Raw genomic sequence first — 13,576 nt, 5'->3', positions numbered from 1 at the left:
GTCATATTTACATCAAAGTCCTAACAGCATTATTACTACACTAGGTCAAACTGGGTAAAACGTTGTTAATCTGAATAATCAGATAAAGCGAGGGGCCACAGCTGCAAGGTTTAATATGAACAAAGATTTGCCTGTTGTTGTTGTTGTTGTTGTTGTTGTTCTTGTTTTTTTTTTGTTTTTTTTTGGGTTGCTAAACAAACAAGCATTTGAGCAGATATTGATTAACTGTCTCCCTACTGTCTGTACATTTGAACTCGCTCTTACAGTACTTCTCATCACATACCAAATATTATGCAACAATGCTCTGTCAAAATGCAAAAGAAACAAGGGAGAGTTATGTAAGACTTTTAGTAGCTTCAACTCAAGATGTCTTTCCTAATGTAAGTGTTCCATTAACAATACATACATTTAGATCTTTTGAATAGATCATGCGCACAGTAGTATTCTTATGGCTAAAGTAGAAAATGAAACTTATGAAAATGGTGTATTGTTTACACAACCCTATCTTGTCCCTTCTCAGTGTCTGGACTGCCAGAAGCTACCATTACAGTTACAGAGAAGAAGGTAAAGGAAGTTATGACCCTCGAAGATGAAACCTTCTGTAGATTTTACCGCCAAGTGGAGGAGTTTCCCTCTGGCACCAACAAACTGGAGATAGAGGACGACTTTGATGCCATCTTCGGTCCCCAGGTGCCAAAGTAAGCACTTACTGCCAGAGGTCAATTTTAACTAATAGCCCTGATTAAACCACAAGTATAAGACCCTTTCATGTATATTGTGACTCTTCACCTCTGACCTCCTCTAAGGCTGACCTCAGACATGGTGCAGCACAAGCGATCAGTGCGCCCAGCGAGAAATGTCCAGGCATCCAGGAACCCTCTAAAGATGCTTGCTGCCAGAGAGGACATCAGACAGGAGTACACAGAGCAGAGACTCAATGTGGGCCTGCTGGAGAGCAAGAGGATGAAGGCAGAGAAGAGTGCGTGAGAAGGGATTAGTAATGGGAGAATTCAAGAGAGAAAAACTTCAGGGATACAACACATGACAGGCTTCTTTGTCAAAATGTGTTAAAAATGTTAAAATGAATAACTCTGACACAGTTGTTTAATTGTTAAAAGGGAAACCTTTACATTATCAGTCTCTTAAAATCTGACTGTGCTCCTTAATTAGCATCCAGTTTTGGCATTTCAAAGGGAATTTCACATTATAAATAAAGGGCTTGTCACAATTTTGCTTTCTCCTGTATTTCAGGCTGTCCTATATTGTGAATAGTTACACAATGTGCAACATGGTTCTATTTTCACAGAAAATTGGGGGCAGCAGTAAATGCTTCTCAGCCTCCAATTCAAAATGAATCATCACAGATTACGACAATAGTACTTCCACTCTGTAAATTAAACGACACAAACAAGCTACATTGGGACTTAAACTGACCCACAGCTGGCACTGCAGTCAGTTTCCAGCCATTGTGCAGAGCAGTCCTGTTCAGTTTCAGCTGCATGCAGTTAGAGTAACGTTGGGGAAGCCACAAAACCATGTAACTTCCTCCTAGACAACTTCAGTATTACACTTACATATCCCTGTGTCTGGCTGTTGTCTTTATAGGGGCTCCACATAATCATTTGATCATTTTTTTTTTTCCTTTTCTCTGTGTCACGTCACTGCTCTTTGCTCTGGTCTGTCCACTGCAGTGAATAAAAACTCTGGTTTCTCTGAGGTGGCTCTGGCTGGACTTGCTAGCAAGGAAAATTTCAGCAATGTCAACCTGCGCAGTGTCAACATTTCTGAGCAGATATCCAACAACAGTGCTGTGCCATACAAGAAACTCATGCTCCTGCAGGTCAAAGGTCAGTTGAATGAACAGGTTGCTTGAACTGTAAACAGACTGGTTTATTATCCATTTATAACTGTATTCTTAGACTAAAAGTATGATATGGTTGTAATTTTTATAAATACTTTATTGCTACCATTTTAATTCTAATTCACCAAATTAAAACTCTGAAAGATGAACAAGTATTTTCTATTTAATTCAACTTAATTTATATAGTGCCAATTCACAACAATGTGAATCAAATGACCATCTCAAGGGGATTTTCATAATAAAGTAAAGTAAAATAAAGACTGTACAGACATGTAGAGGAATCTACAAATAACCCTTGAGCAAGCTTTAGACAACAGTGGAGAGGAAAACCTCCATTTAATGGAAGAAAACTCCACCAGAACTATGCTCAGGGTGGGTGGCCATTGGCCTTGATCGGTTGGGGTGAGTGGAAAAAGAAAAGAAAAGAGCAACAAGAAGCGGCAACAAACCATTGGATAGGTTGGTAGGACCAGGACCAGGTGCCTCCCAATCTAGTTTTGGAAACTCTGGAAACCATAGGGAAGTCTGCATTCTGCAAACGAAGTGGTCTAATCAGACGATATGGTACTATGAGGTCTTTTAAATACAATAGAGCTTTTTCATTAAGATCTTAAGAAGAAGGAGGTTCTCTTTCACTGAATTCACTTGGTACAACACAAGTATGTGAAATCACGTGCTCGTGTGGCCTGGCTGAAGAAAATTTTTATTCACGCAATAAAGGCTGGCAGCCTGTGGGGACACCTCATACTCTTGAGTTGACTTACGTACTGGTAGATAGCTGTCTCTTCACTCCTCAGAACTTGACTTAAAATTAGCTTAACACCTGTTGGTGTTAGTGGCAACAACCTCAGTGGGTGAGTTCTCTACCTGCTGTGGGTTTTTTCGATCAGTCACTGGATTTTATTCAAGCTACATTTAAGTTGCGGAAGAAACAAGCTGAGGCACATACCAAGACCAGAGATGAAGCCCAAACAATCCTCTGGTGCTAACAAAGTTACCACCAAGTTGCCTCCTCCCAAGTGACCGCCAGGAGGACCTGGCAACTATAAGGAAGAAAACTCCTTACATGGATGAATTGAGGAGGAGGGGCTGCTGCAACAGGGAGTCACTGTTGCCCCTCTTCGATTGAAAACCTTTTGCTCAGAGGACCCACAGGGACAGACCTTCTCTCCAGGGGTTGACCTCTTGTGAGGGAATGGAGGCTGCATCTGTCAGTGGTAAATGGTCTGCACTTATATAGCGCTTATCTACCTATTGGCACTCAAACACTGCTTCTTATTCACCCATTCACTCTCACAATCACACTCACACACACACACCGATGGGGGTGCTGGCCAACACTCACCGGTAGCAACTAAGTTGGGGTTCAGTGTCTTGCTCAAGAACACTTCGACATGTGACCGGAGGAGCAGGGGAATGAACCAACAACTGTGAGATTGGTGGACAACCACTCTACCTTCCTGCACCACAGTCGCAGTGGCTTGGATTTGCCCCCTCTTTTTCTCCATAACAGACCGCTTTGGTCCTCTGGGGTTGGATGCTCTTTCACATCCATGGCTCACAAGTCTGTTTTATGCTTTTCCCCCCGTGTATCTGATTTTGCCAGTTCTGGCAGGGTGCACCTACAGAGCCTTTCCCTGATCCTGGTGGGCCCCCCCCCGTTGCCTACGGAGTCAGGGTATGTTGAGATAGTCAGTCTGCATGGAGGATTTCCTTCCAAGGCTTTTGTCTTTCTTGCAGGAGCTGCTGGAGAATGGTCTTTCTTTCTCTACCATTAAAGGGTACTTGGTAGGTTTATCAGCCTGCCATGTTGGTTCTGAAGGGGTGTCACATTGAGCTTGTCCATTGGCAGTGCACTTTTTTAAGGGGGGTGTGCAATTTACGACTTGCAGTCAGGTCCAACATTCCATCTTGGGATTTACCATTGGTGCTTGAGATCCTCTGTGGTTCTCCATTTGAACCAATTGAATCTGTTGATATGAAATTTCTTTCATATAAAACAGCGCTTCATCTTGCTTTGGCGTCTGCTATCCGAGTTGTTGATCAACACTATGCTGCCCCTACCTCACAGCTGAGCTCGGTGAAGAGCAGCTCTCAGACTGAGGGGACAACTGTGGTGACGGTGGTTTATCTATACAAGCGGGGCTGCACATAAATCACCTCAGGCTGCGTGCGTTTATGGCATAAATAAAGCTGGCCACACGTGGGCGTGATGTTCCATACTGTACTGAGTGAATTGAGTGAAAGAGAACCTCTTTCTTATTAAGATCTTAATGGTCAAGCTCCATTGTATTTAAAAGACCTCAGTAGTACCATATTGTCTGATTAGACCACTTCGTTTGCAGAATGCAGGCCTCCCTATGGTTTCCAGAGTTTCCAAAACTAGAATGGGAGACACCTGGTCTGGTTCTTCCTTTAAATGGGGGTTCGTCTCCTTCAGGGAACATAACCAGTTTCAGTTTTAATATGAGACCAAATGACTTCTTTGCTAGAAAAAGATGAAGAGACTATTTATAAATTTTAGGCCATGTTCTTCTCTTTAATGCATTCATTTATGCGTGTTATGCATCCACCATTTGGGAACCACTGGTTCAAAACAAGGACTCTAGCCAGAGGCACATTATAGTGCTGTCTGTTAAGATTCTGCCGATTAATTTGTCCTCAAAGGAGACATTGAACAAGTACCATGTCACATTAAGAAATAGTATATATTTTTATATGGCCCCTTTTTAGTATGTAGAAAGGAAGAAACCCTCCTCACACAGGCATGTGGATGATTTACTGCACAATAAAACAAACCAAGCAGAAAAATATAAGGCCATCTGTCTACACTTTAATCGTTAAAATTAGTTTGTTTGAATCTTTATCAGAAGTTATATTCACTTGTTAAAGAGGACGTACAAACAAAGCTACTACTGTTTTTTACAAAGCTCAGGAGGATACTGCTCCAAGTGTGTCTTTTGCAGAGGATATCTAAAATGGGAGCTGAAAGTAGGTCTATTTCTGTGTCTTTGCACCTCCTCCATATGTCTGTTGGTGACAGCTGTGGCACTAACTCATTCTTCACCGGACAACTCATTCTCTCCTGGCCTGATGCTCTTCTAGCCTGATCCTCTCCTCCAAAAACTACTTTCTGTAATCCTAAATTCTCTAAGCAAATTCTTTGGGGTACCGCTTTAAGAGATTAACTGTCCCAACATGAAAGTATTGCTTAACAGTAGCTTTTACTAGTGTCAAGTGAGCCAAAGGTATCCTTAACTACCAAAATACCTCTTAATAATTGGCCTTGCTTTTCCACTGTACACACATACATGTACAGGGTCCAATTGTTGCCCGGATACCTCGACTACAATAATACATGCTTGCTGGCAGGGATAACCTGTGCTGTCACTGATAAGCCACCTGTCTTTGTGTTTATGTTTTAAACCAGGCCGCCGTCATGTTCAGACCCGGCTGGTGGAGCCCAGAGCATCCTCCCTGAACAGTGGTGATTCTTTCCTACTCATCACGCCACACAACTGCTTCCTCTGGATGGGGGAGTTTGCCAATGTCATCGAGAAGAACAAGGTTAGTACAGTGTCTGAGAGCTACAAAATAACATGCCATATCAGAACAGCTAGTCTGGGTAAACTTTAGTTTTAGACCTATTAACACAGGAGGATGATGTAATGTAGGGCAGGCCTCAAATGCAGGATGTTAACATCCCTGAGAGGAAGCAATGGTGGCACAACACAGGAAGATGTGTATATGGACTGAAAGAAAAGGTGTGCGTGTGTGTTTGTGTGGGCGGGGTTGTTGCAGGAACATACAAAACCTCAACCTGGAAAGCTCTCGGCCAGGGCCCACATTATTTACAGTAAGAGTGCTGGTTTATGTTGGGAGTGTTTTTCATTTGGTTGAAAGATCAAAGTTTGAATAGATTTGTGTGTCTGTGTGCGTGTATGTGCCCGTGTTAGACAATGCACCAGGACTTAAACTAAAAAGTCACTGATAAGGTATTTATTTTTTACCACTATGTCACCATGTACTTGTTAAGAAAAACAGAACACCTGTGTTCCTGTAAAACTAGAATAAACAGGAGCTCTTCTATAATATTTGATAAACTGTTCCTTATCATTCTTTCAGGCTTCAGAGTTGGCCAACTTCATCCAGAGCAAGAGAGATTTGGGTTGCCAGGCTAACTATGTCCAGGTTATCGAGGAGAGTGCTGATTCACACTGCCACTCTGCCAAGGAGTTCTGGAGAATTCTGGGAGGGCAGTCGGGTTATCAATGTAAGGATTCTTCTCTGACATGGACTGAAGCTGAGAAAATAAACACTCCCTGAAGCACTGAAATGCAATGATGCCCTTGTCCTTTTACCTTTTATAGCTGCAGGAACACCAGATGAAGATGAGATGTATGAGGGTGCCATTGTGGAGACAAACTGTATTTACCGCCTGATAGATGATAAGCTGGTTCCAGATGATGATTTTTGGGCCAAGATGCCTCGCTGTTCTTTGCTCCACCCCAAAGAGGTAAAAGGTCTTTTCTTTTTTTCTTTTGTGGCGACCATGTAAGCTGTAAACCTATAAGAAGTCCAATACAAGTAAATGTTCAAATAAGGCACCTTCCAGACCCTAGTACATGCAGCTACTGCTGGGTCGTAAAATAAAAACACTTCTTCTTCTGCAGGTTTTGGTGTTTGACTTTGGCAGTGAGATGTATATATGGCATGGGAAGGAAGTGACACTGGCACAGAGGAAGGTGGCACTCCAGCTGGCTAAGCATCTGTGGAATGGCACCTTTGACTACACAAACTGTGATATCAATCCACTCGACCCAGGAGAGTGCAACCCACTCATACCCAAGTATGAGCAGCATAATTGAATACACACTGTATATGTAACGGATGACAAATAATGTACTCATCAAAAAGTTAAAACTTTGGGGGTGTTCACTGAATTTGTTTAGAATTTTAGAATATCACATTAGCAACACCTTTCGCTGGTGGTTGCATATTTGAGTGAAGGTACAGCTCTTGTGATATTGGCATAATGCATCCTCTTCACCTATAGGAAAGGCCAGGGCCGACCGGACTGGGCAGTGTTCGGCAGGCTGACTCAACACAATGAAACCACTCTATTCAAAGAGAAGTTCATAGACTGGAACGACTCCAGGAAAACTCCCAGTCCCACAACAAACACCACTGACCAGATCACTGATCAAAAGGTGCCGAAAAGCATTCGATTACATATGTGACACAGTCACATTATTATACACAGTTAGATGCTAATTCTGTCCCTCTGTGCCATCACTCACATTTTCTTCTGTAAATATGTTGTTATTCATACCAGGATCAGTCTGCCCTTGAACAGTGCCGTGCGTATGATGCCTCCCTGATGCTGTCCTTCCATCAGGCGCCAGTCTGCAACATACTGGATGGGTTCAATGTGGGGCGAGGCTACGGTCTGGTGGAGGCAGAGGACTGGCGGAGCTACGAGATCAGCACTCTAGCCGTGGAGGTGTGGCATATCCTGGAGTTTGACTACAGCCGTCTGCCGTGCCAGAGCATTGGCCAGTTCCATGAGGGTGACACTTACGTAGTGAAGTGGAAGTACATAGTCAGCACTGCAGGTTAGATCCTTCCTGTACTGCATAAATAAGATGCTTGTTCTTAGTGTCTAGGAGAGTCCAAGTGCACATTAAATAGCTCTATAAATACCTCTGACTCACTATGAATGCATCAGAGAATTTCAGAGTACACCTTTGATTCTGACACTGAACCTGTGCCTGAGATCCAAATGTATAAATGTGCCTAAGTTGATTTTCTGTGGATTGACAGTACACAGCACTAAAGTTTTTCTAACAATTATTTGCTATCAGTTGGGAAAAGACAGAACCCAGAGCAGCTGAGGATGATGGGGGCTGGAAAGGAGAAGTGCTGCTACTTTTTTTGGCAGGGCCACAACTCCACTGTCAGCGAGAAAGGAACGTCAGCACTTATGACGGTGGAGTTGGACGAGGAGCGAGGAGCACAGGTACTATACCGAAAATACACGTCCCAAGTCCATTTGTCCTCTTGTCTTTAGAACTTTGTGTTCAGAATAATGAGAAGTTGATTTAATCTTCAAACAGGTTCAGGTCCTACAGGGTAAGGAGCCTCCATGTTTCCTGCAGTGCTTCAATGGAGGGATGATTGTCCACTCGGGGAAGAGAGAAGAGGAGGAGGAAAACTCTCAAAGTAAGCACAGTTTAATACTTCAAAACTTTCACCAATCATTGATTCAGTCTCTTCAGTCACCAGCTCTTTATAAACAAAAAAAGAACAAAAAATACATGTGGGAACATACAAATTGTATGTAGAGAAATGCTGTCTGACACTTCTAAATAAATTAGCCTCTCAGTGACTTCTTAGACTTGCATCTGTAACTGTCATGTAAATGTATGACTTCCCCAGTATATGCAAGTCATTCATCTGAGAACAATCACAGCTTCAATTCAGTGTCAAGAATAGAAACCACCCTGAGGGATAAACAGTTGCACTTACAGGGGCTCTGTTTCTCCTATAGATCAGACATTTTCTTTTTTTTGCTCTTAAGGGTAAAACAATTTAGTGTTTGTCTCCCTCACCTTGACACATTGTCCCCATTTTCCTCAGATGACTGGCGTCTGTATTGTGTGAGGGGAGAAGTAGACGTAGAGGGCCACCTGCTGGAGGTGGCCTGTCACTGCAGCAGCCTGCGTTCAAGGGTCTCCATGGTGCTGCTGGGTGTCAGCCAAGCCCTTATATACTTGTGGCACGGCTGCAAGTCTCAGATGCACACACAGGAGGTGGCACGCACTGCTGTGAACAAAATCAAAGAACAGTGAGCAGAAACTTAATTTAATTGAAAATGTCCCAACAAATAGGCCAGTTATGATTTGCTCCACCATCAGCAGTGTGTGTGACATGTTTTGTCTTTGGGCAGTTGTCCTCTTGAAACAGGCCTCCACAGCAGCAGCAAGGTGACCATCCGGGAATGTGATGAGGGAACAGAGCCTACAGGATTCTGGGAAGCCCTTGGGAGGAGAGACAGGAAAGCGTATGACTGCATGCTGCAAGGTGGGGGAACCTAAGAGCATAAAATGAAATTCATTATATAAACAAAGACACACAGGTCACGATTGGATCTATTCAACTGTTCACTTGTTCATGTGTTACATTTTTCACCTTTGGCTCTTAGACCCAGGCAGGTTTAACTTCACACCTCGTCTGTACCAGCTAAGCAGCAGTTCAGGAGAGTTTTCAGCTGTAGAGTTCATCTACCCAGCCAGAGACCCTAGTCAGGTCAACTCCATGCCCTTCCTACAGGAGGATCTGTATGAAGCCACACAGCCAGGTACACACATGCTTTAGCTTTCATTCTCTACACTTAGTTTGGTTAGTTTTCAGACTTAAATTAAAAAAAAAAAGCATTTTCATTGTAATCTCTGGCACTATTTTCACACCATCTGAACTAAGGCTACAGCTCAGGAGCATTTTGGATCAGTTGTTTATTTTGTCTAAAAAGTGTTAGAAATGTCTATTATAGAGTGCAAGTTAAAACAGAGATGTTTTAGTGTTTTGTCTTACCAACAGGTCAAATGACTCCTATACATTAATATTTTGGTGGCGGCTGTCATACAGTATATATATATATATATATATATTTTTTTTTTTACCTTTTTTATAATCCTTTTTCATTAAAGAGCTTCGCACACTCTCTCTTGCTCTGTCTCTCCAAACACTAACTTCTCTGTGAACCTGTCAGTAGCAGAAACTCCAACTCTTTACATACATTTTCAGCTAACTTATATGGAGCCCAGCTGGTGTGGACAGCTAAGCTAAAGTTAGAATACACGCTGCTGGTCATTATGGATTTAGTGCTAGTGTATGTGGATAATTGTCTAAACTTTAGAGCTGAAAGTTTGCTCCTCGATCCAGATGAAAATTAAAAAACATTTTCCAAGGCTTGAAAGGGCCTTTTCCTGAGGAGGCGACAGTCTGAACCACAGGTATTACCAAACCGAGTTAGAAAACACATGTAGGAAAACTGAACAGCCTGAGCAGCGATTCAACTGCCAAATAATATTCCAATTGTTTCCATAATTTTCATGCTGCAAGCTGAAGTAGCAAGAGAAAGTAACGAAAAGAGAAATGAGGTGTAATGAAGAGGGACATGCAGCAGGTGAATTTATTATTAGTTAATAATAATTGCTCTATCTGTTGTATAATTACTGAATCTGCAGATGATGGGATATGCACAGACTGCTTGCATATATTACTTTTGTGTTTTTTATAAACAGGAAAAGGAGCTATAGTTATATAACAAGAGAACGAGGTTAATAGTTATTATGCATACCTGTTGGTGAATAATTTATGAATCTCCCAAAATGCAGTCATTGTTTCATACATAAGTTAATATTAACACTTTCTAGCCATACACTAGACTACTTGTTATGTGTTCATGGCATATTGGCCTGTGTGTTATTGGTGCTATGGTATGTGGGAAATAGATGGGCAGCATAACTGTTTTGCCTAATGGGGCAGAACTGCATGCACTGGCCCTGCATTAGCTTCATACTGTAAATAAAATTAGGCAATAAAATAAAGCATAGTTGTATTTTGTATAATAATATTTGTTAAGGGTAGATTAAAAAAAACAGTTGCCCTTAAGAAAAACACAAACATGTGTTATTAACGTCATCATCTTAATTCTCATTTTATGTATTCAGCCCTTTTCTTGGTGGACAACCATCATGAGGTTTACCTGTGGCAGGGCTGGTGGCCTCAGAATAGCGAAAGCACTGGCTCAGCCTGGATCCGCTGGGACACTGATAGGAAGTGTGCCATGGAGACTGTGCTGCTGTACTGCAAAGGTATTCCAAATCATTCTTAGTATTTCAAGAAATACACACTTTGTTTCTCTCCATACGTGGTATTTATCACATTTTAGGGCATTGTTAGTTGCCACTTCAACAACAAATTGTTTATATTTGTTTTGTTTCACCAGAAAAGAATGAGAAGAAGCCTCCCAAAGCATATCTGATCCACGCTGGTCTGGAGCCGCTCACTTTCACTAACATGTTCCCCAGCTGGGAGCACAGAGAGGAGATTGCAGCGATCACAGAGAGGGTGTGTGTGTGGAGAAAATCATTTTATCTCCTTCTCTCAGCTAGGTGTCCATTATCTGACACTGCTGTGTACAGCCATATATTATAGTGAAGCACATCTACTTACCTGACTAAAGCACAGTGCAGGATGAAGCCATTATTATAGATTTTTTTAAAAAATTAAGTTTCATCTCAATATCCAACTCTGCCAGTGAAATTATACATACAGTATTTCATATGTGCTTTCAGGAGGCGGAGGTGTGTAACCAGATTATCCTGGTGGAGGATGTGCTGGCCAGGCTGTGCAAGACCACATACCCCCTTTCAGACCTTCTGGCCCGTCCATTGCCTGAGGGCGTCGACCCTCTTCACCTGGAGGTCTACTTGTCTGATGAGGACTTTCAGGTAAAACAGGAACACCAAAGATTGTCACTATGTTATTGTGAAGGTTCAAAGACCCTTTTCAGATTTATTTTATGTTCACCCCTCTCTCAGCAGTCTTTTGGGTTTGTCATCACATGCTTTCATTCTTTCTGTCCTTTTGGCTTTTTCTGAAGTTTTCTATTGTATTCATTTCACCCTCCAGAGTGTGGGGGCTCATGAGAAGGTGAGTCATCTAACTGTAGCATGGATGCTCCTTATTTAACTCTGTCACAATTACTCTTTTTTTTTATTTCTTATGTTGTGTTTAGCATGTTTTTCACTAAGTCTTTGGCGTGGACACTACACTCAACTACGTTGTTTCAAGTTTGATGAAGAGATATGAGCTGTTTATCAAACTTGAAACAGGTCATAGCCGCAATAGAACATTGTGTTTGTGCCCTAAATCTGACTGATGCATGAGTGTGTTTTCAGAGGATACTCATTCCTCATTATGCTGGCTGCAGGATTTGTTGGTTTAAATATCTAAACTGTTCAAATGGTAAATTGTCATGTGCCTGCTGCTACAGGGTTGTATCCTTCATGCTTGCTGACTGTGCTTGGCTGCTCCCACAGAAAGCCCTAGAGATGACGAGAGACGAGTATGGGAGTTTGCCCGGCTGGAAACAGGTGAACGTGAAGAAAGCCAAAGGACTTTTCTAGAAAAGTGCCACAGAAGTTATGTTGGCTGCTCTTTTGCTTATGTCCGGACACAAGCAGAGGCCCATTGGTGATCCTGCTGGAATTAACCCTGTAAAAGATGATTGAGGAGCTACAGAGGCACTGAAGTAGTGATCAGCAGGTGAGAGGTGTGCCAGCTTCTCGTGCTGCAGATTTACTTCTCATCTGCTTTTATGTTGTTATTTTGGTCATGCAAGTAGGAAACGCATGTAGAAAAATGCAACTCTGCAGTAAGTGAATGTGATAATAATGCTTGTGTAAATTGACTCTGTTTATTTATGTACATATTTACTAGATGCAGGAAAGCCCAGTGCCCTTACATTTTCAACCACAGTCATTTATTAAGTGAGGACAGACCTGTCAGCCTCTTTAATACACTCCACTTTCTTTCTATGCTATTCCTGTATGTATGTGCATTACAAATAATTTATATTTATAATAAATCTATGTAGGAATTTTTAAAGCACTTCATGAATAATCCCTGTGCTAAAAATAATCAAATAAACTTTGTAATATTTTGTCTATTATTTGGATGTGATCAGTTTTATTGTTATTTAAAATAGAAGTAAGGAACCGGGCAGGAAAATGTAGTAATGATGAAATGTGATTGATTCTTAGTGCCTTGCTTTGTGTACAGTTTTTTTATAGATCCCATATTACTCTGAACCTTCAAAGAAGTTTTGTTATAAAAATAACTACTAGAAAAATAAACCCTGATATCTGAAAACCTATAATTTTATTATTTAAGACTGTTGTGTTGTCTAATTTAATATACAGTTTACTGTTTGTTTTTGTTTTTTTACAGCATTACTGATTGTGCTGTATCATTAATTACAATCTACTGTCATTGTCCATGGTATGAACACTTCTTCCATCCTCCTGTAGAGGACAGTATAGTATTAACTTCAGTGTACCGAGGATGCCACTGTTATAGAAAATCAGAAGATTACTTACTTTAGCAGTTAGTCTGTTACTATGAGTAATACTGATTGCACTGGATTTGCTTAAGCATTCAAACTTGTAGAACAATTTCTTTATTGAAAGTCCACTGTTAGATATTAACTTAATAGAATTTGGGTGCTGATTTAATCTAATGAAAGTACTCAGAACCTTCTGGCGGGAAATGTTAGTACTTACTAGGATTTTCTTATTTTTTTTGTGCGTGTGTTTTTGATTTGTTTTTTAAATTCAGAACACAGTATGAAAACACCATACATTGTTAAAGATGACTAACTACACACAGTATTAAAATCTGGCTTCTCTTCAACCTCCTTCAAGAGTACAATGCTATTTATTTGTAATTCAATCGGTAATAAAAACTTAATACTTCTGAATTGGCTGTACTACACTGTTGCTAATAATTATTGCCTGATTGTCCTAAATGTCTAAAGACACCTTGCAAGTGTTGTATAGGTACCTTTTACTTAAGTAACCAATGAGAACACTTCCTCCAATACTGCTGCAATTCATAAAAAACATGTTGGAAATATTGCAGTATGTG

At 41.2% G+C, this 13,576-nt stretch overlaps 1 protein-coding gene across 16 annotated transcripts in view; it reads left to right on the top strand.

The window, feature by feature from the left end:
- Positions 1–13,347, top strand: part of svila (supervillin a) — a 73,908-nt gene extending 60,561 nt beyond the window's left edge. For 14 of the 16 annotated variants that reach the window (XM_067485915.1, XM_067485914.1, XM_067485918.1 and 11 more), the window contains 19 exons: positions 521–698; positions 807–979; positions 1,692–1,847; positions 5,292–5,428; positions 5,987–6,134; positions 6,232–6,377; positions 6,535–6,710; positions 6,918–7,071; positions 7,197–7,476; positions 7,726–7,880; positions 7,978–8,083; positions 8,501–8,708; positions 8,811–8,944; positions 9,066–9,221; positions 10,597–10,740; positions 10,875–10,996; positions 11,224–11,379; positions 11,561–11,581; positions 11,971–13,347. In XM_067485915.1, the coding sequence (XP_067342016.1) occupies positions 521–698; positions 807–979; positions 1,692–1,847; positions 5,292–5,428; positions 5,987–6,134; positions 6,232–6,377; positions 6,535–6,710; positions 6,918–7,071; positions 7,197–7,476; positions 7,726–7,880; positions 7,978–8,083; positions 8,501–8,708; positions 8,811–8,944; positions 9,066–9,221; positions 10,597–10,740; positions 10,875–10,996; positions 11,224–11,379; positions 11,561–11,581; positions 11,971–12,057 (2,837 nt within the window). In that variant the 3' untranslated portion in view covers positions 12,058–13,347. The remainder of the gene's footprint in view (positions 1–520; positions 699–806; positions 980–1,691; positions 1,848–5,291; positions 5,429–5,986; positions 6,135–6,231; positions 6,378–6,534; positions 6,711–6,917; positions 7,072–7,196; positions 7,477–7,725; positions 7,881–7,977; positions 8,084–8,500; positions 8,709–8,810; positions 8,945–9,065; positions 9,222–10,596; positions 10,741–10,874; positions 10,997–11,223; positions 11,380–11,560; positions 11,582–11,970) is intronic. The other 2 variants (XM_067485924.1, XM_067485908.1) reach the window with 1 other exon arrangement.
- The last annotated feature ends 229 nt before the right edge of the window (positions 13,348–13,576 follow it).

This window comes from Channa argus, chromosome 19 (assembly GCF_033026475.1).
Source record: "Channa argus isolate prfri chromosome 19, Channa argus male v1.0, whole genome shotgun sequence".
NCBI classification, from domain to species: Eukaryota; Metazoa; Chordata; class Actinopteri; order Anabantiformes; family Channidae; genus Channa; species Channa argus.
The sequence above is the reverse complement of the archived record's forward strand: the minus strand, read 5'-3'. Positions and strand labels throughout refer to the sequence as shown.